This window comes from Bombus vosnesenskii, unplaced genomic scaffold, assembly GCF_011952255.1.
Source record: "Bombus vosnesenskii isolate JDL3184/JDL3185 unplaced genomic scaffold, Bvos_JDL3184-5_v1.1 scf7180000013316, whole genome shotgun sequence".
In the NCBI taxonomy this organism is placed as follows: Eukaryota; Metazoa; Arthropoda; class Insecta; order Hymenoptera; family Apidae; genus Bombus; species Bombus vosnesenskii.
Window position 1 is genome coordinate 5,361,262 of NW_022882962.1, and position 26,441 is coordinate 5,387,702.

At 48.1% G+C, this 26,441-nt stretch overlaps 1 protein-coding gene across 1 annotated transcript; it reads left to right on the forward strand.

The window, feature by feature from the left end:
- The first annotated feature begins 17,395 nt into the window (after window positions 1–17,395).
- LOC117235608 (collagen alpha-1(I) chain-like) lies at window positions 17,396–18,912 on the forward strand. Its single transcript, XM_033497792.1, has 3 exons — window positions 17,396–17,622; window positions 17,870–18,336; window positions 18,428–18,912. The coding sequence occupies exons 1-3, from the start codon at window positions 17,396–17,398 to the stop codon at window positions 18,910–18,912; spliced, it is 1,179 nt and encodes a 392-aa protein (XP_033353683.1).
- Window positions 18,913–26,441: the final 7,529 nt, after the last annotated feature.

Here is a 26,441-nt window from a genome sequence, read left to right on the forward strand (position 1 = left end):
AATGATAATTGTAATAAATCGTTAGAGGCCTCAATTTACAATAAAATTGTTCAAATGATTAAATTTGTTTGTATTCTAATGGAAAGACACATGTCTCGCGCGCGACGTCTTTCGTGCTTGGGACCGTACAGTGAGGATCGAAGAAGAACTTCTACAAATAAAGGTATTAATTTTTAACATTTGAACCATTAATTTATTACATTTATCCCACTAATCTATAACATTTATTAATTTATAATATTAATTTATAATATTTAAGCCATTCATTTCTAACAAATAAACTAATAATTTATAATAGTTACACTATTCATTTATAACAATCTATTAGTAAGGTAAAACAATTACTCCATTAAATTTTAACAATTATACCAATAATTTATAACTGTTATACCATTAATCGGTAGCAATTGTACTGTTCATTTAAATCAATACCATCAATTCATAGCGATTACATTAATGATTTATTTTGCTTTATTTAATATTAACGAAATCTTTCAAGTCTCTGAAATAGTATTTTACTTCTATTCAGTTTCTTTTTTTTAGTTTTAAGTACAGTATTTAATATTTCACTCAACTAATTTGTAATTTGACTTTAATATAGTCTGGTCTAGATGATCCAAATCTGTTTTGGTGATCTAGACTGGACTAATACCGCCCTACGGGAACACCGTGTTCAGTGTTGCGAAAATAGAATGTTAAACAGTTCAGTACAACGACTCGTATGATACTTTTACAAGACACGAAATTGTATATACAGTGTCAGTAGCTTCATTTCCTTTCTTTCGTTCCAAGTTAGACAAATGTGTCTTTGATACCGAATGCTGCCAGTAGGGATGTGAATTATTGTACAACGTTTGTCCTGACCGATGTAATCGTTGTGTGGGAGTGTATTTGTATGATGTTGTGTTGTCTATGCTTTGTTTTACGTTTGTAAAAATTCATGTAAGCGCTGCGTGGAAGATACGTGTTTTGCAGTTAGGCTACGAAACAACTATCTAAAAGGATAGCGTAAAGACGCATGGTCCAGTAGAGTACTCGACATTCTGGCCGATTGTCGAATATTAAGTAACTCATGGACGGGTCTCGTGCGTAGTCACCTCCTCGTGGTGAGACCTGGTAATTGGCATCGTTTTCCAAAAATTAATCAGTTGATGAATCTTTAGAAAACGATACCACGCTAAGAACTACGCAACAGTCCAGTTTGGATCACCAAAAGCCTCTAAGAGAATTTTGTTCAAACTAATTGATAGTCGAAAACTAATATGAAAAAAGTGTGAATTTAGTCTTAGTTTGCAGAAACTATTAAAATGATAAAAATGGATATCGTATTAAATCGTTGAAGCCGCCAATTTACGATAAAAATTAAGAGATCGTTCAATTTGATTTTGTTATAATGGAAAAAGCGTCCCCTGCTATGTGAAAATATCGTTACCGTTTGATTAACAAACCGGCATCTTGTCAAGGTATATAAGGAACACGGAAGTCGCGCGCGAGCTCTTTTGTGCCTGAAATTCCGGAGAGTGAACATCGAAGAAGAATTTAAATATAAGCTAAATAAAAAAAGAATCAAATAACAACATTGCAACCAGTAATTTATAACGTCTAAACCATTAATTTACAACACTTAAGCTATTAATTTATAACATTTATGCTATTAATTTATAACATTTAAACTATTAATTTATAACATTTAAGCAATTAATTTATAACATTTATGCTATTAATTTATAACATTTAAGCTATTAATTTACAACATCCAAGCCATTAATTTACAACATTTAAACTGTTATTTTATACATTTAAGCCATTAATTTATAACATTTAAGGAATTATTTTATAACGTCAAAACTATTAATTTATAACATTTATGCTATTGATTTATAACATTTAAGAAATTAATTTATAACATTTATGCTATTAATTTATAACATTTAAGCTACTAATTTACAACATCTAAGCCATTAATTTACAACATTTAAACTGTTATTTTATACATTTAAGCCATTAATTTATAACATTTAAGGAATTATTTTATAACGTCAAAACTATTAATTTATAACATTTATGCTATTGATTTATAACATTTACGCTATTAATTTATAACATTTAAACTATTAATTTATATCATCTAAGCCATTAATTTACAACATCTAAGCCATTAATTTACAACATTTAAACTGTTATTTTATACATTTAAGCCATTAATTTATAACATTTAAGGAATTATTTTATAACGTCAAAACTATTAATTTATAACATTTATGCTATTGATTTATAACATTTAAGCAATTAATTTATAACATTTAAACTATTAATTTATATCATCTAAGCCATTAATTTACAACATCTAAGCCATTAATTTACAACATTTAAACTGTTATTTTATACATTTAAGCCATTAATTTATAACATTTAAGGAATTAATTTATAACGTCAAAACTATTAATTTATAACATTTATGCTATTGATATATAACATTTAAGCAATTAATTTATAACATTTAAACTATTAATTTATATCATCTAAGCCATTAATTTACAACATCTAAGCCATTAATTTACAACATTTTATAACGTCATTTTAAACTATTTAAGCCATTAATTTTAACATTTAAACATATTATGCTAACATTTGATTTATAACATTCAAGCAATTAATTTATAACATTTAAACTATTAATTTATATCATCTAAGCCATTAATTTACAACATCTAAGCCATTAATTTACAACATTTAAACTGTTATTTTATACATTTAAGCCATTAATTTATAACATTTAAGGAATTAATTTATAACGTCAAAACTATTAATTTATAACATTTATGCTATTGATATATAACATTTAAGCAATTAATTTATAACATTTAAACTATTAATTTATATCATCTAAGCCATTAATTTACAACATCTAAGCCATTAATTTACAACATTTAAACTGTTATTTTATACATTAAAGCCATTCATTTCTAACATTTAAACTATTAATTTCTAATATTTAAGCCATTAATTTCTAACATTTAAACTATTAATCTATATCATCTGGGTCATTAATTTGTAACATTTAAGCCATTATTTATAACACTCAAACTATTATTTTATAACATTTAAACTACCAATTTCTAACATTTAAGCTATTAATTTATAACGTCTAAGCCATTAATTTATAACATTTAAGCAAATAATTAGCAACGATTAAACTATTAATTTAGAGCAACTGAACATTAATTGACAACATGTAAAACATTAATTTATAAGAATCACACCATTCTTCAAGGAATCAATAATAAATACCTAACCGTGATTACAGCCAATTAGATCATATTGTTCGCTACATAATTAATAACTGTATCACGTACAGCGATGTAGGCGGTATTGAAGAAATAAAGCCATTTTATGTTACAATTATAACGAGTAAATTTACTCGTTTAACTTGAGAAGAATTAAAAAGGTACCTGACTTTTAAATAAGCATTAAATAAGAATTTTAAATATCGCAAACAGTGATGTAGGTGTTATTCAAGAAAAATTTTGTAATTAGAACGAGTAAATGAACGAATATCGATAATATAATATAATATTTAATATGAACTTTATCTGTCTGATTATTTAATACCTTAACTTATTTCACAGTAACGTCATCGATTGCCGTTAGGCTTTTTCCCCTTTTTGTTCAAACTAATTGATAGTCGAAAACTAGTATTAAAGAAGTGTGAATTTAGTCTTAGTTTGCAGAAACTATTAAAATGATAAAAATGGATATCGTATTAAATCGTTGAAGCCGTCAATTTACGATAAAAATTAAGAGATCGTTCAATTTGATTTTGTTATAATGGAAAAAGCGTCCTTTGCTATGTCAAAAGATCGTTACCGTTTGATTAACAAACCGACATCTTGTCAATGTATATAAGGAACACGGAAGTCGCGCGTGAGCTCTTTTGTGCCTGAAATTCCGGATAGTGAACATCGAAGAAGAATTTAAATAAAAGGTAAATAAAAAAAAAATCAAATAACAACATTGTAACTAGAAATTTATAACGTCTAAACCATTAATTTACAACACTTAAACTATTAATTTCTAACTTTTAAACTGTTATTTTACATTTTTACATTATTACATTACATTATTACAATTTTACATTATTTAAACATTTAAGGTATTAATTTATAACACTTAAGCAATTAATTTATAACGTCTAAACTATTAGTTTATAACATTTAAACTATTAATTTATAACATTTAAGCTATTAATTTTTAACATTTAAACTGTTATTTTATTATTAAACAATTACACCATTAATTTATAACATTTAAACTATTAATTTATAACATTTAAACTGTTATTTTATACATTTAAGCCATTAATTTATAACATTTAAACTATTAATTTATATCATCTAAGCCATTAATTTATAACATTTGAGCCATTAATCTAAAACAATTACTCCATTAATTCCTAACAGTTATACCAATAATTTATAACCATATTCTCGCATTAATTCAAAGTAATTATGCTCTTAATTTATAACAGTTGTACCGTTAATCGGACATAACTCTACGTTCCTTGATTTAAATCAATACCATCAATTCGTAGTGAGTGAATTAATGATTTATTTTGTTTTATTTTATTAACAGAATCTATCAAGTCTTCGAAGTGCTATTTTATTTCTATATAGCATTATTTTTTAATTTTAAATACAGTATTTAATTTCTCATTTCACTATTTCGTATAAAACCAGTGGTAACACAGAGTGTAATTTTGAGATGTAATTTTCCGTGTCTGCTCAAAACCAACAAAACAACACCATATTCATGGAATCAAGGAATCAAGTGCAATTGAACCGAAGGCAACCACATCTTATCTGTAGCTGCACATGAGTCAGAGGACATTTCAAATCATATTGTTCTTTTGCCTCGGAGTATCAAGACCGTTAGATTACAAGTAATGTTAGAACAAATAAACTCCGGGAAAGACAATATCGTCGTTACAATGTCGCTTTATTATAAAATAATTTTACATCTCTACTTCCAATGCTTAAAAACTGTTTATGTAAATGGGACCCGAGCGTAGTTACCTCCTCGTGGTGGGTCCCGGTAATTGGTATCGTTTCCCAAATAATAATACACTAAGTACTATTTTGAATATTAGTATTATTATTTGCGAAACGATATCAAGCTAAAAACTACTTCAATATAGTCTGGTCTTGATCATTCAAAATAGTTTTGGTGATCTAGACCGGACTAAGACCCCCCCGCGGGGGCGCCGTGGGACATCGTGGGACATCGCGGGACACCGTGGGATGCGAGCGTTTTAGCCTTAATTAGTCTTAAGATAGATACCTATGTTATGTGCATTGTAAGCTCATTCTGTACAAAGATACTTATCTATCTTGGAACGAAAAATAAAAATCTCGTCTCTCGTGATGCCCTCGGTTACCACATTGGAAAAATTGTTCCCACGATTTATCGGATCACGGTCGCTCAGTTCTTTCAAACCGTAGCGTGACGTACTCGCTCGCGCGTATTCCGGGTACGTGCGGGTCAACGTGCACTGGGCAACTCTTTGGATTCGTAAGTCGCCCCAAGGACACCTCTGTCTTGGTGACTGCTCGACGACTGCTCGACGTTCGCATCGGATCGCGGGAGTTGTCGTCGCGCCGGTGATGCTTGCGAATCTGTTGAGGATTCAGTCGTGGATCTGCAGTCCTGTCCGATTGGTACTTTGGTACTCGGTCAGGGACCTGCAATTTCACGTCCTCCGTAATTCTGTTCGGGCCCGCGGGAGTGGTCCTCACTGTTCAGTTGAGGACAATGCCTTCGTAATCCTGTTCAGCGGTCCCTCCCTGTGAGTGGACCCCACTGTTCAGTTGAGGCCTCTTGCCTTCGTAATTCTGTTCAGCGGTCCATCCCCGGGTTCCACATGTTCAGTTGGAGTGTGTTAAGTTGCTGGCCTATGTGCTGGATCCACGGCTGAATTACCCGTGGATCACTAGCATCATCGGTCGGCGGCATCGACCGCGACTCGTGTAAGTTTCGAACGGCGAAACAGGAATCGAGTTACGGTCAATGCTTGGGCTTTCCGCTGAACCTTAGGGTTATCTGGTGCACGGGGGTACGTAATGTAGGTTTGTTAGTTCTTTCGAGAGATCGTGATTTCGTCCGTCCCGGGCGGGCCGCGGTTTTTCTTTCATCGTCTGATTGGGACTCCTTTCCCGTAGTAGCCTCATATTGTATCTTTCGTTCCAAGTTAGACAAATGTGTCTTTGATACCGAATGCGGCCAGTAGGGTTGCGAATTATTGTACTGATCGATGTAATCGTTGTGTGGGAGATGGATATTGCGTTGTGTAAGCTTTGTTCTACGTTTGTAAAGATTCATGTAAGCGCTGCGTTGGAGATATGTGTTTCGCAGTTAGGCTACGAAACAACTATTTCTTTACGCAGGCCCATGGCAAGTAGAGTCAAAACTCGACATTCTGCCAACAGGTTGAATGTCGAGATCTATGTGTAGTGTTACATAACCCATGGGCGGGTCTCGTGCGTAGTCACCTCCTCGTGGTGAGACCTGGTAATTGGCATCCTTTTTCAAAAATTAATCAGTTGATTAATCTTTGGAAAACGATTAATCAGTTGATTAATCTTTGGAAAACGATGCCAAGCTAAGAACTACGCACCAGTCCAGTTTGGATCTCCAAATGCCGCCAAAAGAATTTTGGATGATCCAGATTGGACTGCAACGTGGGACACCGTGGGACACCGTGGGACACCGTGGGATACCATCGGTCCAGTTTGGGTCTCCAAAAGCCTCCAACAGAATTTTGGATGATCTAGACTGGACTGCAACGTGGGACATCGTCGGTCCAGTGTGGGTCACCAAATGCCGCGAAAAGAATTTTGGATGATCTACACTGGACTGCAACGTTGGACACCGTGGAACACCGTGGGACACCGTGGGACACCGTTGGACGACGTTGGACAACGTTGGACAACGTTGGACACCGTGGGACACCGTTGGACAACGTTGGACGCCGTTGGACACCGTGGGACACCGTTGGACGACGTTGGACAACGTTGGACAACGTTGGACACCGTGGGACACCGTTGGACAACGTTGGACGCCGTTGGACACCGTTGGACACCGTTGGACACCGTTGGACACCGTTGGACACCGTTGGACACCGTTGGACACCGTGGGATATGTCTTGGCTATGTCGAATCCATTCTGAGCCCATTCTGTACAATGATACTTATCTGACTTGGAACGAGATATAAAAATCTATTCTTTTTTTCCACTGAATCTTGCGGTTATTTTGTGCACAGGAGTGCGTCGCGCGAGCCCATTGATTCTTCTGAAAGATCCCGATGTATGAAATCATTCTCTTATTTCAAGCCAATTTTTAACGAATTATCTTATTGTTTCAAATTGAGTTATAACGTCATAAACTTGCAACTTAGTAACAGTTGCATTCAAATACCTCGAAACAAGGTTTCGTGCGCGTTTGTGCAGTATTCTTTAACTATATTTAAGTGGCGAACTTTTGAATCCTTGCAAATATTTTCCAATATTTATAACACGCGACTATAGTGTATTAGTGGAATGTATACTTCGTATTCTAATAACGAAAATTCATAGTATATATTCTAATTGCGAACAGTATAATTCTTGCAAACGATTGCATTGCATTCGCGATAATCGTAAGCATTTGTTCGCTATCGAGAAATATCTTACAATTTTCAACTAAATAATATTTTTCAAACTTGTTCCAATTACTTAATAATAATTTTTAAGTGTAAAAAAATAGCAGTATTTTCTAAATAAACGTTCGATAGGAAAAAAAAGAAAATTGTCGAAACGATGTTTGGCTTCTTTCTCACCCCCCTCCCCCCACCCGCCCAAAAACAACCACCATTTCCACCACTGGACTTTCAACGGCCCCTGCCTGATGTTAGTCTTCCTGATCATATTCGCTGGGTTATCGCAGCATCTACGGTAACGTCCTCCGTTTCTCTGCTTCAAACGGTGAGTCGCATGCATTTCTGTTCCTCCGGTCACTCAATCATGTCGTAGGATGAAAGGTCCGAATCGGCACGGGTGGCCGGTTGTATTACGTAGAATTTTGTTGCGAGCATAGTGACCGCGGGTATTTTTATACCCGTGAGTAGTAACATTCTTTTTTTAAATTTATTAGTTTAGGATAGGTTTTCTTGCACAGCGCGATTATAATAATTAGTTTAAATACATACACTTGAGAATATATTCGTGTTATTTATAAATATGCATGTTAACATTCCGTATAAATATTTGCAAATGGCAAATATGTACACGAATATACCTGTTTAACATAAACATACTTGATTTTAAGCAATGAATTAATCGTGACTATATCAAGTCACGTTCGTTTATTTCATTTCGGTTAGAATTTAAAATATGAGTCAAAATTCATTTTTTCCCGTACAAGAATGTGTGAAATTTTACGTGCAAGAAGACACTTCGCGACAGGCAGATTTTTGAATCAAAGCAATAATTTTGAACACTTCTTCTGCATTTTCGAGTATGTGCTTTTGATAAGGAGATCGCCTGAGATTATTTCTTTCTTAGTAATATATATAGAGTCGATTATTCCATTTGATCGAATCTCAGTCTTTTTCAATTAACGCTACCTTTTTTGCAATATTAAAATTTTGTTCTGATTTATTAAATTAATAAAGTAGAGTTACTTAGTTACTATTAAATCAATAAAGTAGATTTAATCAGAAACGATGTAGTAAAATATAAAATCAGAGAACGTTAGTCCGTTAAATAAAAATTACACGAACTAATAATTTTTTTAGATCAGGATTTTCAGGTTTAACCCTTTCCGTGCCCATTGTCAGGACCCCATTCACGTGCCCAGGTGCTACTTGAATGGGAGAAAGACACTGGGCACGATGATCTAGAATTAAGTAATGTAATAATTTGTCAGCTACTGACGATGTGTTAGTGTACCGTGCACGACGTATTTTCCACGTTATGTGTGTGTGTTGTTAGGCCGTGGAACTGCGTCGCTTTTTTTCATTCGTTAAAACATCAAATATTAAAAATGTCGAAACATATATCGATTCAATTTATGTCTCGATACAATCACAATTTGTGATAATATCGCCCACGCGATTAAGTGTAACCACGCTTTAAATGTTGCCGTAAATTATAATTATAATTCCAAGTTTACTTACATTTATTTTAACGATATCATTTCCTCAGACGTGTTTTATCACGTTTTACGCAATGGTCACTAGCCTTCGTCAGTCGATTTCAGGAAAACGGTACGTACCTTAGAGTGTGCATGGTGTGTGCTAAGCTCGGGTGTCGGAGGCGTCCCGGGACGTCCTCTCTAGTGTAGGACCTTTGCGCCCGAGCGTTTGTGTGAGAACCGTGGAGCGAGTGTGTTGGTGTGCCTGTTTTGCACATATTTTTAAATATAGCGCTAGGTAGGATAGGTAGTATACTTTCTGGTATGTCTGTTAATTATAAGTAGGTAGGGCCGGGCAGGTTGGCACAGTCTCTGGTCAGGTAGGCGCGTTTTCGTGTAGCCAACCTGTTTCTGGACATATTTGGAAAATCGACGGTGAAACTGGCACGAGTAGAGCATGCACTCGTCTCTGGTTTTGCCTTTCGATTTTTCGAATTTCGCGGTCGCGGTCGCGAATGGGTCGAAACGAACGTTTATTTCTCGAGCACGCACATGCGAGTGAGCAACGATTACTGCTGTGATCGTTGGTCAGTCCATGTGCACTTCAATCAGCTTCCGCGGTTTATATTTTTATTTTACCTTGGTAAGTTTTTTTTTTGTTTGCGATTTAGAAGTCTCAAGCTTAGATTTAAGTTTCAGCGGGCATTGCGCTCGAAGAAAGAAGAGGCTATAAGCCGAAGAGGCCCGGCAAACTGCCACTCAAGAGGGCAACTACTAATGGCTCCCCATCCTCTGGGTCATCCAGAGCATGGGAAGTCATTATTGTTACTACTTTGTCACTATGCTCGATTTTAGTACTTGTAGTAGTAGTAGTAGCAGTAGTAGTAGTAGTAGTTTGCTTTTTTGACCGATGTATATATCGGTCCATCGTCCCATTGGGCAAATCGCGATTTTTCTTATTAGTGTTGTGATAAATTAATTACCGGTTGTATTAGAGTTGCGAGATGACATCGCGGCTTTTTATTAGTGTGATGAGAAAATGATTACGGTTTGAGTTAGAGTTGCGATAAAATGATAATCGCGTTTGCTTTAGAGTTGCGAATTACGATATCGCGATTGTCTTTTGCAAATTTTATTATAAATTTTTATAATTTCTTATAGAATTATACGTACCAGAATTTATTCTGCTTTCTATTGTTAAAAATTAGATTATAAAAATGTTAGTTTTCAGTTAATTTTCTAGTATTACAAGTAGCAATATCAGAATATTTAAAGTAGCTTTTTCATATAGTAAATAGTAATTTTTATTTGAACTCACTATAAGAATTAGGCGTTGCGATAATGAATGATCGCGTTTTGTTAAGTAGAGTTGCGTTTACAAAATGCCCAAACCCTCCGACTGCATTTGTCGGACACTGTTCCTGGATCACACGTTCAGCTGCAAGAGCTGTGCAAGTGTGACCGTTCATCAGCAACCTCTTAAATGGTTGCACTTTGATCTCTCGCTATTAGTGTTGCGTATTGCTTAAATACGAGTGCGTAGATTTATACTTATTAGCGTTGCGTATCAAATATCGGGAATTTTCAGGCTTAATTTTTTTTTAATGGTAGATTAATTGATATTGCAGATATAACGAAGCACTCGTCGCGTTTGATTTTGAAAATTTTCTGCTTCATAAATATTTGTAGTAAATTAGTGTTGCGAAACAAGAATATTCAGTTCCACTCTCGGCGTGTTGATCGGGTTTATATAGAGTGGAATACGATTGAATTTTAGTAGCCCTTCTGGCTACTGCTTTGTTTCCTTTTCAGCGCCCCTTATTACCACGTTTATTACTGAAAATACTGCTATAAGACATATTTCTTTGTCAGCGTTAACGTTACCATAACTGCTAAAATACAGAAATTTATTACGAATGTATATTATATATAGATTTACATATTTGAAACTGTGAGCGATTTCATGCGCAACAAAGTATTATAATGAAATATCTTAAAGTTGCTATGAAGGCTTCAAATATTTTTTAAAATTTAATTCATTGCAATTGGAATTTCCGCTGGTGATTGTTCGTTCTTAGAACCATAACTTTTAACATTTCTTCGACCGCGATATTTTCAATCTTTTAACATTAATGTAGAATTTTATAAATATTCGAATTTCATAGTGAATTTTTAATTCAGATTAAATTCAATTACTTAAAATTCTTGTTTTCAACGTAACCCTAGTTTCGATCAAAAAGATACAAATGATTCTCTATATTTGCTAAAATTTAATCAATGGTAATTTGATCTATAATTAACCATTATTAGTAGTTTATTTTTCATGTATAAAATGTTCTCGTTTTAAAAATACCTGTTTCTTCCATATACCACACCAAGTAAACGAGTTTGCTTCAAATTTATCAATTAGCAGAAAGTAGATTTCAATTACATGTCGGATCACGATTCGAATTTTGGGCGCGCGACGACTCTTCATGTGGACTAGCCATCGTTTCACAAAGCCGAGATTTTATTTACACGTGTATACAGGTCTATCACTAAGCTTAACAAATAATAAGTACAACTAATAATAAGTCTAACAAACACTAAGCCTAATGAATAATACGATCTACGAATAATTAAATTAAATAATACTATTAGCAATGTTTGAGTTCAAACGAATCCACGGTCACCGGGATAACTCCTTACTAAGCGAAACTAACTTAGACGCAAATGCGATCGTCGAAAATGCTCGATGTATCACTCTCCAAGGCAATCGCAAGAATGCCAGCCTCGTGGAGATTTTTCTCCCTGTACGATTGCATTTTGTTTTCTATACCCGTTTGGAAGCATCGAGAAGGTTCCAAACGCCGTTGCTAGGCACACTCGTTGGAAGCATCGAGAAAGTTCCAAACGCCGTTGCTAGGCAGTTTCTGCCTGGAGTTTGGTTATTGATACAATGTATGTCCCATTGCATCGGCACCTCCGAGGCAACATCACACGTGGCTAGGCCCGCTCTCGAGGCCGCATGCCGCCACAACCACATTTCTCGGAAAACACATACAACCACTCCAGACCTCCGTTAGATAAAACATCCATCCCGTGACCGTGGCTACGTTCAGCGACCTATTGTCACCTCGAACCCAATCTCGCTTATTACAAATCTTAAGCAATTACAACTATAATAAAATCTAGGCTAAGGTACTAGAGGATGTTCCCAAGGTTTCCAAGGAAAGGCTTCGGCTTTCCTTTCATCTCCGACATACATATATGAACATTTCATAGCATATTAAATATGTATGCTAGATACCCAAATGATTTTTCTTCCATTGTCTGATTGTTCAGGCTTCTTCCCGTTTCCCCATTTTTAAAAGAAGCATATTGCGGTAACGTTGGAGTATATAACTTTTCGATATTTTCATAAGTTTAGTACAACGAGTCGTATGTCTCTTCTGCAAGACTCTAAATTGTATATGCAGTGTCAATAGTTTCATTTCCATTCTTTCGTTCCAAGTTAGACAAATGTATCTTTGATACAGAATGTTGCCAATACGGTACCGAATTATTGTACAATGTTTGTGCTGATAGATGTAATCGTTTTCGCAGATTAATCAGTTGATTAACTTTTGGAAAACCACAACATCCATAAATACAAGCATTGCACAATAATTCAATACCAAGCTAAGAACCACGCTAATACAGTCCAGTTTGGATTACGAAAAGCCACGAAGAGAATTTTGGATAATCTAAACTGGACTGCAACGCGGGACGCCGTTGGACGCCGATGGACACCGTCGGACACCGTGGGATACCGTCGGTCCAGTTTGGGTCTCCAAAAGCCTCCAACAGAATTTTGGATGATCTAGACTGGACTGCAACGTCGGACACCGTGGGATACCGTCGGTCCAGTTTGGGTCTCCAAAAGCCTCCAACAGAATTTTGGATGATCTAGACTGGACTGCAACGTGGGACATCGTTGGACACCGTGGGACGTTGTCGGTCCAGTGTGGGTCACCAAATGCCGCGAAAAGAATTTTGGATGATCTATACTGGACTGCAACGTGGGACATCGTCGGTCCATTGTGGGTCACCAAATGCCGCGAAAAGAATTTTGGATGATCTAGACTGGACTGCACCGTGGGACACCGTGGGATACCGTCGGTCCAGTTTGGGTCTCCAAAAGCCTCCAACAGAATTTTGGATGATCTAGACTGGACTGCAACGTGGGAAACCGTGGGATACCGTCGGTCCAGTTTGGGTCTCCAAAAGCCTCCAACAGAATTTTGGATGATCTAGACTGGACTGCAACGTGGGACATCGTTGGACACCGTGGGACGTTGACGGTCCAGTGTGGGTCACCAAATGCCGCGAAAAGAATTTTGGATGATCTATACTGGACTGCAACGTGGGACATCGTCGGTCCAGTGTGGGTCTCCAAAAGCCTCCAACAGAATTTTGGATGATCTAGACTGGACTGCAACGTGGGACACCGTGGGAAACCGTCGGTCCAGTTTGGGTCTCCAAAAGCCTCCAACAGAATTTTGGATGATCTAGACTGGACTGCAACGTGGGACACCGTGGGATACCGTCGGTCCAGTTTGGGTCTCCAAACGCCTCCAACAGAATTTTGGATGATCTAGACTGGACTGCAACGTGGGACACCGTGGGATACCGTCGGTCCAGTTTGGGTCTCCAAAAGCCTCCAACAGAATTTTGGATGATCTAGACTGGACTGCAACGTGGGACACCGTGGGAAACCGTCGGTCCAGTTTGGGTCTCCAAAAGCCTCCAACAGAATTTTGGATGATCTAGACTGGACTGCAACGTGGGACACCGTGGGAAACCGTCGGTCCAGTTTGGGTCTCCAAAAGCCTCCAACAGAATTTTGGATGATCTAGACTGGACTGCAACCTGGGGCACCGTGGGATACCGTCGGTCCAGTTTGGGTCTCCAAAAGCCTCCAACAGAATTTTGGATGATCTAGACTGGACTGCAACGTGGGACACCGTGGGAAACCGTCGGTCCATTGTGGGTCACCAAATGCCGCGAAAAGAATTTTGGATGATCTAGACTGGACTGCAACGTGGGACACCGTGGGAAACCGTCGGCCCAGTTTGGGTCTCCAAAAGCCTCCAACAGAATTTTGGATGATCTAGACTGGACTGCAACTTGGGACACCGTGGGATACCGTCGGTCCAGTTTGGGTCTCCAAAAGCCTCCAACAGAATTTTGGATGATCTAGACTGGACTGCAACTTGGGACATCGTTGGACACCGTTGGACATCGTTGGACACCGTTGGACAACGTTGGACACCGTTGGACACCGTTGGACGTCGTTGGACATCGTTGGACACCGTTGGACATCGTTGGACATCGTTGGACGTCGTTGGACGTCGTTGGACGTCGTTGGACACCGTTGGACAACGTTGGACGCCGTTGGACGCCGTTGGACAACGTTGGACATCGTGGGACGCCGTGGGACATCGTGGGACACCGTGGGATGCGTGCGTCTTAGTCTTAATTAATTAATCGTAAGGTAGATACCTATGTTAAGTGCATTGTGAGCTCATTCTGTACAACGACATTTATCCACCTTAGAACGAAAAAAAGAAAGATCTCGTCTCCCTTCACTCGCTTACCACACAGTACTTATTGTACTCGCGATTTATCGGTTCGCGATCACTCAGTTCTTTCAAGCCGTAGCGTGACATACTCGCTCGCGCGCATTCCGCGTACGTGCGGGTCAACGTGCACTGGACAACTCTTTGGATTCGTTAGTCGCCCCAAGGACACCTCTGTCTGGGTGACCGCTCGACTACTGCTCGACGTTCGCATCGGATCGCGGGCGTTGTCGTCGCGCCGGTGATGCTAGCGAATCTGTTGGGGATTCAGTCGTGGATCTGCAGTCCTGTCCGATTGGTACTTTGGTACTCGGTCAGGGGCCGGCAATTTCACGTCCTCCGTAATTCTGTTCGGGCCCGCGGGAGTGGACCCCACTGTTCAGGTGAGGTCAATGCCTTCGTAATCCTGTTCAGCGGTCCCTCCCCGTGAGTGGACCCCACTGTTCAGTTGAGGCCTCTTGCCTTCGTAATCCTGTTCAGCGGTCCATCCCAGGGTTCCACGTGTTCAGTTGGAGTGTGTTAAGTTGTTGGCCTATGTGCCGGATCCACGGTTGAATTACCCGTGGATCACTAGCATCACCGGTCGGCGCCATCGACCGCGACTCGTGTAAGTTTCGAACGGCGAAACAAGAATCGAGTTACGGTCAATTCTTGGGCTTTCCGCTGAACCTCGGGGTTATCTCGTGCACGGGGGTACGTCGCGTAGGTTTGTGAGTTCTTTCGAGAGATCGCGATCTCGTTCGTTTCGGGCGCGTCGCGATTTCTTCCTTTATCATCTGATTCATCGGGCATTTTCTTGTTTTCCGATTTTTTTCTTTTCAAAATTAATCAGTTGATTAATCTTTGGAAAACGATGCCAAGCTAAGAACTACGCAACAGTCCAGTTTGGATCACCAAAAGCCTCTAAGAGAATTTTGGATGATCTAGACTGGATTGCACCGTGGGGCACCGTGGGATACCGTCGGTCCAGTTTGGGTCTCCAAAGCCTCCAACAGAATTTTGGATGATCTAGATTGGACTGCAACGTGGGACACCGTGGGAAACCGTCGGTCCAGTTTGGGGTTAGATTGGGGTTAGGTTGGGGTTAGGTTGGGGTTAGGTTGGGGTTAGGTTGGGGTTAGGTTGGGGTTAGGTTAGGTTAGGTTGGGGTTAGGTTGGGGGTAGGTTGGGGTTAGGTTGGGGTTAGGTTGGGGTTAGGTTGGGGTTAGGTTGGGGTTAGGTTGGGGTTAGGTTGGGGTTAGGTTAGGTTGGGGTTAGGGTAGGTTGGGGTTAGGTTGGGGTTAGGTTGGGGTTAGGTTGGGGTTAGGTTGGGGTTAGGTTGGGGTTAGGTTGGGGTTAGGTTGGGGTTGGGTTGGGGTTAGGTTAGGTTGGGGTTAGGTTGGGGTTAGGTTGGGGTTAGGTTGGGGTTAGGTTGGGGTTAGGTTGGGGTTAGGTTAGGTTAGGTTGGGGTTAGGTTGGGGTTAGGTTAGGTTGGGGTTAGGTTGGGGTTAGGTTGGGGTTAGGTTGGGGTTAGGTTGGGGTTAGGTTGGGGTTAGGTTGGGGTTAGGTTGGGGTTAGGTTGGGGTTAGGTTGGGGTTAGGTTGGGGTTAGGTTGGGGTTAGGTTGGGGTTAGGTTGGGGTTAGGTTGGGGTTAGGTTGGGGTTAGGTTGGGGTTAGGTTGGGGTTAGGTTGGGGTTAGGTTGGGGTTAGGTTGGGGTTAGGTTGGGGTTAGGTTGGGGTTAGGTTGGGGTTAGGTTGGGGTTGGGTTAGGTTAGGTTGGGGTTAGGTTGGGGTTAGGTTGGGGTTAGGTTGGGGTTAGGTTGGGGTTAGGTTGGGGTTAGGTTGGGGTTAGGTTGGGGTTAGGTTGGGGTTAGGTTGGGGTTAGGTTGGGGTTAGGTTGGGGTTAGGTTGGGGTTAGGTTGGGGTTAGGTTGGGGTTAGGTTGGGGTTAGGTTAGGTTAGGTTGGGGTTAGGTTGGGGTTAGGTTGGGGTTAGGTTGGGGTTAGGTTGGGGTTAGGTTGGGGTTAGGTTGGGGTTAGGTTGGGGTTAGGTTGGGGTTAGGTTGGGGTTGGGTTGGGGTTAGGTTAGGTTGGGGTTAGGTTGGGGTTAGGTTGGGGTTAGGTTGGGGTTAGGTTGGGGTTAGGTTGGGGTTAGGTTGGGGTTAGGTTGGGGTTAGGTTGGGGTTAGGTTGGGGTTAGGTTAGGGTTAGGTTAGGTTGGGGTTAGGTTGGGGTTAGGTTAGGTTGGGGTTAGGTTGGGGTTAGGTTGGGGTTGGGTTAGGTTAGGTTGGGGTTAGGTTGGGGTTAGGTTGGGGTTAGGTTGGGGTTAGGTTGGGGTTAGGTTTAGGTTGGGGTTAGGTTAGGTTGGGGTTAGGTTGGGGTTAGGTTGGGGTTAGGTTGGGGTTAGGTTGGGGTTAGGTTGGGGTTAGGTTAGGTTGGGGTTAGGTTGGGGTTAGGTGGGGGTTAGGTTGGGGTTAGGTTGGGGTTAGGTTGGGGTTAGGTTGGGGTTAGGTTGGGGTTAGGTTGGGGTTAGGTTGGGGTTAGGTTGGGGTTAGGTTGGGGTTAGGTTGTCAGCGCCCGCTAGCCGCGGTGGAAACGCTGACTTCCCACCGGCCACATGGGTTAAGCAACGGTCGCCGCGGCACGGACAAGGATGGGTGAACGTTTGGCGGGCGCTGATGAAGAGGAAGGCGGCCCACCAGAGCCATTTTTCTGGGATTCTCCAAGGAGTACGAGGCAGGCAGAAGCCCCGGGGCACTGGTCCACCCTGGGGAAAACCGGTGGCGCCATCCCACCACCGCAGGAGTACATGGAAACCAGGAGGAGGCGTCAGGGGACGGGGTCCCCCAGAAGGACGCACCAGGAGCGAGGCGCTAGGGGGTGTGGTCCCCCCTGGCGGTCCAAGAAAGAGCAGGATGCCTCCCTTCGATGAGAAGGAGAGATAGACGCCCGGGGGTGACCGGTAGTAATTCGGAAGAGATCCCGGGTGCATCTCGACTCAGGCGTCAGGCAGGCCACCGTGGAGTTTTAGTCGGTAAGAGTCCGACACTACCCGCCTAGCGGGTGTCCATGAGGATTTCTCCACGATAAAAAAAAAAAAAAAAAGTTGGGGTTAGGTTGGGGTTAGGTTGTCAGCGCCCGCTAGCCGCGGTGGAAACGCTGACTTCCCACCGGCCACATGGGTTAAGCAACGGTCGCCGCGGCACGGACAAGGATGGGTGAACGTTTGGCGGGCGCTGATGAAGAGGAAGGCGGCCCACCAGAGCCATTTTTCTGGGATTCTCCAAGGAGTACGAGGCAGGCAGAAGCCCCGGGGCAATGGTCCACCCTGGGGAAAACCGGTGGCGCCATCCCACCACCGCAGGAGTACATGGAAACCAGGAGGAGGCGTCAGGGGACGGGGTCCCCCAGAAGGACGCACCAGGAGCGAGGCGCTAGGGGGTGTGGTCCCCCCTGGCGGTCCAAGAAGAGCAGGATGCCTCCCTTCGATGAGAAGGAGAGATAGACGCCCGGGGGTGACCGGTAGTAATTCGGAAGAGATCCCGGGTGCATCTCGACTCAGGCGTCAGGCAGGCCACCGTGGAGTTTTAGTCGGTAAGAGTCCGACACTACCCGACTAGCGGGTGTCCATGAGGATTTCTCCACGATAAAAAAAAAAAAAAAAAGGTTGGGGTTAGGTTGTCAGCGCCCGCTAGCCGCGGTGGAAACGCTGACTTCCCACCGGCCACATGGGTTAAGCAACGGTCGCCGCGGCACGGACAAGGATGGGTGAACGTTTGGCGGGCGCTGATGAAGAGGAAGGAGGCCCACCAGAGCCATTTTTCTGGGATTCTCCAAGGAGTACGAGGCAGGCAGAAGCCCCGGGGCACTGGTCCACCCTGGGGAAAACCGGTGGCGCCATCCCACCACCGCAGGAGTACATGGAAACCAGGAGGAGGCGTCAGGGGACGGGGTCCCCCAGAAGGACGCACCAGGAGCGAGGCGCTAGGGGGTGTGGTCCCCCCTGGCGGTCCAAGAAGAGCAGGATGCCTCCCTTCGATGAGAAGGAGAGATAGACGCCCGGGGGTGACCGGTAGTAATTCGGAAGAGATCCCGGGTGCATCTCGACTCAGGCGTCAGGCAGGCCACCGTGGAGTTTTAGTCGGTAAGAGTCCGACACTACCCGACTAGCGGGTGTCCATGAGGATTTCTCCACGATAAAAAAAAAAAAAAAAGGTTAGGTTGGGGTTAGGTTGGGGTTAGGTTGGGGTTAGGTTGGGGTTAGGTTGGGGTTAGGTTGGGGAGCACAAGGCGGGCATGGGTTCCCGGGGCATAGGACCATGCCCTGGGAAACCCCGATGGATCTGATGTTCTCTTACAGTCGGGTGGCGGCCGATCGGTGCCCTCGGCACCCGTCGGTTCGCCGATCCGGTGCGGAGAACTTCGGAGAAGTTGGTGGGCCCATGCCTGTCAAGACCACTCACCTCACCTTCTCGCGGGGCTCCCTGACGCCCTGCACCGGCTTCGACCGGGGCAGGGCGCGAAAGAGTGAGTGGCACCAGGACGGAGACTTCGACGACGACCTCGGCGAAACAAACGAAATATGAATATGGAGAACTTAAAGGACAAAGTTTACGGTGCAGGGGAGGGATACCCCAGTACCGGCGCAGTCGCGGGTAGTGAAGTGGGCCCCGCTGCGTCGATATCTCGCGACCACGGCCGTTCGAGGGTGGACCGCCAGGCCCCCGGACGCGTTTCCACGACTGGCGATGGAACAACAGGAGAGAGGAGGAGGATAACGACGGGAGGACATCCAGAGGACGACAAGACGGAGACCGCGGTGGAGCCTCCGAGGAAGGCGACGAGACGTTCGCTGAGAACCGCGAACGGGTCCGAGTACGTTTTTCTCGCGCCGGCCACGATGGACGACGGTACGTCACCGGTGGCGGGGGGATCGAGGGGGCGGGCGAGGTCCGACGACGAGGAGTCGGTCGCCTCGGTCGCCTCGCGTTCGTCGCTGCCTTCGACGGCGTCCAGGGGTAAGAGGAAAAGAACAACAGCCTCAACGACACCGGAGGTGTCCGAAGAATTGGAGCTGCAGATGAGGACGAGCTCTCCGGCGGAAATCAGCGCGGGCATGACGATGCACGTGTCTGAAATAATGTACGTCGCGACGACCTCGTCGAACCTGAAGGGGACTTACATCAGATCCCTCAAGAACGCGGCGAGCTATATCACCGCCGCCTGGAACAAGGAATCCGCGAGGAGGGAGAGGCCAGCGCGTGGCACCGACGACGTGGACGCGAGGCTGTCCGTGCTGGAGGGGGAGAACGCAGCCCTCCGCCAGGAATTGAGGAGACTGGCCGCTCGCATCAACGAGTGCCCGCGATGCTCCGACGCGGCTTCCGAGTACGCCCGCCCCCCGTGGGAAGGCGGAAACGACGGGACGCGTCTGGACGCCCTGGAAAGAGCGGTCCGAGAACTGGGACCCTCCATCCTCAGGACCATCGAAGAACGATTCGGGGACGCACGATGGCAACGCACCCCCGAAGCACGACCCAGCGGGGACCGCCCCGTCGACCCTCCCGCCGCCCAACCGACGCCGCCCCGAAGGGAACGGGAGGACGGCGGATGGGAGCTGGTGGAGACGAAAAAGGAAAGGAGGAGAAACAGGAAGAAGGCGAGCGGGGCGAAGGCAGCCGCCGCCGGAGCAGAAGAGGCGAGGAAAGGACCGATCGCGCCACCACCGACGCGGGTACGGCAGCAACCCCTGCCCGGCAGGACGACGGGAGCACCGAAGGCGAGCGCCCCCGCGACGCAGAGAGGACCACCGCGGACACCCAAGGTGGTCACGCCCCCTCGCGCACCGCGAACATCCGCGGTGACCCTGACGTTGAACGAGGGGGCGAGGATGTCGTACGCCGACGTCCTGGAAGCGGCGAGAACGAGGATCCCGCTATCGGAGCTCGGCGCGGAGCGCCTCGAGATGAAGAAGGCGATGACGGGCGCCATCATAATACAAGTCCCCGGAGACAAGGACAGGGGAAAGGCGACGCTACTGGCGACGCGGCTGGCCGAGACGCTGGACCCGACGGCGGTGAGAATCGCCACACCGACCAGGATGGCGGAGCTACGCGTGACCGGGATAGACATCTCGGTCAAGAAGGAGGAGCTGCGAAGAGCACTGGCCTCGGCGGCGGGATGCGGCAGCGCGGAGGTGCAGGTGGGAGAGATCGGCGCCACCAGAGGCGGCCTCGGATCGGCATGGGTCAGGTGTCCGGCGGCAGGAGCCCGCAAGCTGGCCCAGGCGGAGAAGATTGCCCTGGGCTGGTCAACGGCGAGGATAAGGGCCATGCCGAAGCGGCCGTTGCAGTGTTTCAGGTGCCTGGAACTGGGGCACGTGCGCGCCACTTGCGTATCCGGAGAAGACCGAGGGCACCTGTGCTACAGGTGCGGCGGGAGCGGACACCGCGCCAGAGAGTGTCCCGCCTCCGCTCCCAAGTGTCCGCTGTGCGAGTCGCTCGGGGCGCCCGCGAATCACAGGATGGGTGGAGAGGCCTGCAACCCGCCGAAGGTCAAGAGGAGGAGACCGATCCGCCAACCGGCAGCGGCAGCAGCAACAGCAGCAGCCGCCGCGGTAGGGACACCGGGAAGCGCCGCCGTACCACCACCAGCAGCAGCGGCGGATGGCCGGGAGGAGGCCATGGAGGTGACGGCATAGTTCGAGCGCCTGCTGCAATGCAATCTCGGTAGGTCGAGAAGAGCGCAAGATCTGCTCGTCCAGACCATCCGGGAGAACGAGGTGGCCCTAGCGGCGGTGGCGGAACCGCATCGTATACCCGACTCGCCCAACTGGGTCGGGGACCTGGACGGATCCGCGGGGATAACGTGGACGTCGGCGTCGTGCGTCCCGCTGGACCGTGGCAGCGGCTTCGTCGCGGTCGAGTGGCTAGGAGCGGCGGTGGTGGCGGTGTACGTCTCTCCGAACGTCGACCTGGACGCGTACGGGGAGTTTCTGGACCGAGTCGGCGAGTGCATCCGAGGATGCCACCCCCGCCAGGTGCTCGTCATGGGGGACTTCAACGCCCACTCGACGCAGTGGGGAAACCCCAGGACCAACTCCCGAGGAAGGATGCTCACCGACTGGGCAGCGGGTCTGGGGCTCCTGCTGGCGAACAGGGGCTCGGCGAGCACCTGCGTGGCGTGGAGAGGATCCTCGGTGGTGGACATCACGTGGGCTACCCCGGAGCTGCTCAGGCGAATCCGCGACTGGAGAGTGGCCGAGGGGGTGGAAACGCTGTCCGACCACCTCTACATTCTGATGGAGGTGACCCCGGGGACCGAGGAGGACGACGCCGGGAGGAGACGACGACGACCGGGAGAGAACCGTCGCCGCCCGCCGCCGCCGCGATGGCGCCTGAAGGAGATGGACAAGGAGATGCTGCGGGCGGCCACGATCGTGTCCGCCTGGAGCTGGGACGCCCGACGGACGGCCGAGCAGGGAGGCATCGACGAGGAGGCGGAGGAGCTCCGAAGATACATGACCGCGGCGTGCGACGCCTCGATGCCGCGCTCCGTCCCGGGGGGTGGACGAGACCGGGGAACGTACTGGTGGACCCCGGAGATCGCCGAGATGCGAGAGGATTGCGTTCGGGCCCGCAGAAGATTCCTAAGGGCCCGCCGTCGCAGACTGACGCGCGACGAGGAGGAGATCTCCCGCCACTACGAGGAGTACAGAGAGGCGAGACGGACTCTTCAGCGGGAGATCAAGGCCGCGAAATCTCGGTGCTGGACGGAGCTGATCGAGGAGGTCGAATCCGACCCGTGGGGACGGCCGTACAAAGTAGTCACCAAGAAGCTACGACCTTCGGCGCCCCCGCTGACCTCGGACATGGACCCGACGCTGTTGGACAACGTCATCGGGACGCTGTTCCCGCCGGAGGACGCGAACGCGAGCCAACCGGCGCCATCCTCCCCCTCCGTCGACGACGACCGCGACGAGGAGGCGGCGACGACGACCGCGACGGGATGGAGCGAGGAGCTGCGAGTCAGCGACGAGGAACTCTTCGAAGCGGCCAGGAGGACGGCGTCCCGCGACGTGGCGCCAGGCCCCGACGGAATACCGGGCCGAGCGTGGGCGGAGTCGATCGTCACCATGGCTCCCCGCCTGCGACACCTGTTCGACAGATGCCTGGAGGAGGGCGCCTACCCCCGGACATGGCGGACGGCCAGGCTGGTGCTGCTACGGAAGGAGGGCCGCCCGCCGGACTCGCCGTCCGCGTACAGGCCGATATGCCTGCTGGACGAGGTGGGCAAGATGCTGGAGAGGATCATCGCCGCCCGGCTGGAGGCACACATGACCGAGAGGACGCCCGGATGGCACGACAGCCAGTACGGATTCCGCCGCGGCCGCTCGACCGTGGACGCGGTGAAGAGGCTGAGGACCATGGCCGAGGACAAGGTCTCCCGAGAAGGGGTGGCGGTGGCGGTGTCGCTCGACGTCACCAACGCCTTCAACTCCATCCCCTGGGGCAGGATCGTGGAAGCCCTGCGCCGCTTCGAGGTCCCGGCGTACCTGGTGGGGATCGTTCGAGCGTACCTCGCCGACAGGTACATCGTCTACGCCGGCAGGGACGGGGAAGAAAGAAGACGGATCGAGCGCGGCGTTCCGCAGGGGTCGGTGCTGGGACCGTTGCTCTGGATCACGGCCTACGACTCGGTCCTCCGATGTCCGATGCCCCCGGGAGCGGGAACGGTGTGCTACGCCGACGACACCCTGGTCCTGGCCGGGGGACGATGGTGGCAGGACGCGGCGAACCGCACGGAGGACGCCGTGGCGTGCGCGATGGGCGCCATTCGGAGGCTCGGCCTGACGGTGTCGCCGGCCAAGTCCGAGGCGCTGTGGTTCTTCGACCAGCGACGAAGAGGAAACCCTCCGGCAGGGCTGACGGTGAACATCGGCGGAGAAGAGGTCCCGGTGAGACGACAGATGAGGTACCTGGGTCTCACGATCGACAGCGGATGGACCTTCGGACCGCATTTCGAGCAACTGGTCCCGAAGGCGACGGCCGCGGCCAACGCCCTGTGCGGCCTCCTACCGAACATCGGCGGAGCGGGATCGAGAGTCCGCCGACTCTACGAGGGAGCGGTTCGGTCCCGAGTTCTCTACGGGGCACCCGTCTGGGCCAGAAGCCTGGCGACCAGCCGCCGCAGCCTGACCTTGCTGCGGAGGCTGCAGAGGACGACCGCTATCCGCATAGCGAGAGGCTACAGGACGACATCGTACGCGTCGGCGACCGTGCTGGCGGCGTCCCCGCCGTTCGAGCTGCAAGCCCTGGCGCTCGAACGCGTATACGAACACCGGAGGAATTCGACGCCATCGACCGCCTCGAACATCCGGGAGGAGGCGAGGAAGGAGACTTGGGAACGATGGCGCTCGCAGCTGATCCAGGAGGACGCCGTGCGGCCGCACCGGGCCGTTCGCGCCGTGCTTCCCAACTGGGAGACGTGGAGGGATCGAGGCGGAGCACCGCTGACCTTCAGGATGACGCAGCTGCTCACCGGCCACGGAGTATTCGGCGAGTACCTGCTAAGGATTCGGCGAGAGACGACGTCCGTCTGTCACCACTGCGAGGAAGAGGAGGACACGGCGCAGCACACGCTGGAGTTCTGCCCGGCGTGGGCGGAACCACGACGCGTCCTGCGGCTCGAAATCGGCGAGAGCTTAGCCCCCGAAGCGGTCGTCGCGGCCATGCTCAGAGGGCGCCAGGAGTACTCCGCTGTCCGCACCTACTGCGAGCAGGTCATGCTGGCGAAGGAGCGGGCGGAAAGAACCAGGGAACGAGATCGCGACCCGTCCAGGACGTCGCAACGCCCTAGGAATACAACGCGCCACAGGGGCGCGACGCCGCCACCGGCGCCGCCGCGACCGCCGTAGGAGCGCGTGGAAACCAGGAAGAGGCGTCAGGGGGACGGGGTCCCCAGGATGACGCGGTAGGAGCGAGGAGCTAGGGGGCGTGGGCCCCCCCCTAGCGGTCCAAGAAGATCAAGGACGCCTCCCTTCGACGAAAGGAGAGATAGACGCCCGGGGGTGACCGGTAGTAATTCGGAAGAGATCCCGGGTGCATCTCGACTCAGGCGTCAGGCAGGCCACCGTGGAGTTTTAGTCGGTAAGAGTCCGACACTACCCGACTAGCGGGTGTCCATGAGGATTTCTCCACGATAAAAGGTTGGGGTTAGGTTGGGGTTAGGTTGGGGTTAGGTTGGGGTTAGGTTGGGGTTAGGTTGGGGTTAGGTTGGGGTTAGGTTAGGTTGGGGTTAGGTTGGGGTTAGGTTGGGGTTAGGTTGTCAGCGCCCGCTAGCCGCGGTGGAAACGCTGGCTTCCCACCGGCCACATGGGTTAAGCAACGGTCGCCGCGGCACGGACAAGGATGGGTGAACGTTTGGCGGGCGCTGATGAAGAGGAAGGAGGCACACCAGAGCCATTTTTCTGGGACTCCCCAAGGAGCACGAGGCAGGCAGAAGCCCCGGGGCACAGGTCCACCCTGGGGAAAACCGGCGGCGCCATCCCGACCGCCGCAGGAGCACATGGAAACCAGGAAGAGGCGTCAGGGGACGGGGTCCCCCAGGAGGGCGCAGTAGGAGCGAGGCGCTAGGGGGTGTGGTCCCCCCTGGCGGTCCAAGAAGAGCAGGATGCCTCCCTTCGATGAGAAGGAGAGATAGACGCCCGGGGGTGACCGGTAGTAATTCGGAAGAGATCCCGGGTGCATCTCGACTCAGGCGTCAGGCAGGCCACCGTGGAGTTTTAGTCGGTAAGAGTCCGACACTACCCGATTAGCGGGTGTCCATGAGGATTTCTCCACGATAAAAAAAAAAAGGTTGGGGTTAGGTTGGGGTTAGGTTGGGGTTAGGTTAGGTTGGGGTTAGGTTGGGGTTAGGTTGGGGTTAGGTTAGGTTGGGGTTAGGTTGGGGTTAGGTTGGGGTTAGGTTGGGGTTAGGTTGGGGTTAGGTTGTCAGCGCCCGCTAGCCGCGGTGGAAACGCTGACTTCCCACCGGCCACATGGGTTAAGCAACGGTCGCCGCGGCACGGTTCGCCGATCCGGTGCGGAGAACTTCGGAGAAGTTGGTGGGCCCAGGCCTGTCAAGACCACTCACCTCACCTTCTCGCGGGGCTCCCTGACGCCCTGCACCGGCTTCGACCGGAGCAGGGCGCGAAAGAGTGAGTGGCACCAGGACGGAGACTTCGACGACGACCTCGGCGAAACAAACAAACGAAATATGGTTATGGAGAACTTAAAGGACAAAGTTTACGGTGCAGGGGAGGGATACCCCAGTACCGGCGCAGTCGCGGGTAGTGAAGTGGGCCCCGCTGCGTCGATATCTCGCGACCACGGCCGTTCGAGGGTGGACCGCCAGGCCCCCGGACGCGTTTCCACGACTGGCGATGGAACAACAGGAGAGGGGAGGAGGATAACGACGGGAGGACATCCAGAGGACGACAAGACGGAGACCGCGGTGGAGCCTCCGAGGAAGGCGACGAGACGTTCGCTGAGAACCGCGAACGGGTCCGAGTACGTTTTTCTCGCGCCGGCCACGATGGACGACGGTACGTCACCGGTGGCGGGGGGATCGAGGGGGCGGGCGAGGTCCGACGACGAGGAGTCGGTCGCCTCGGTCGCCTCGCGTTCGTCGCTGCCTTCGACGGCGTCCAGGGGTAAGAG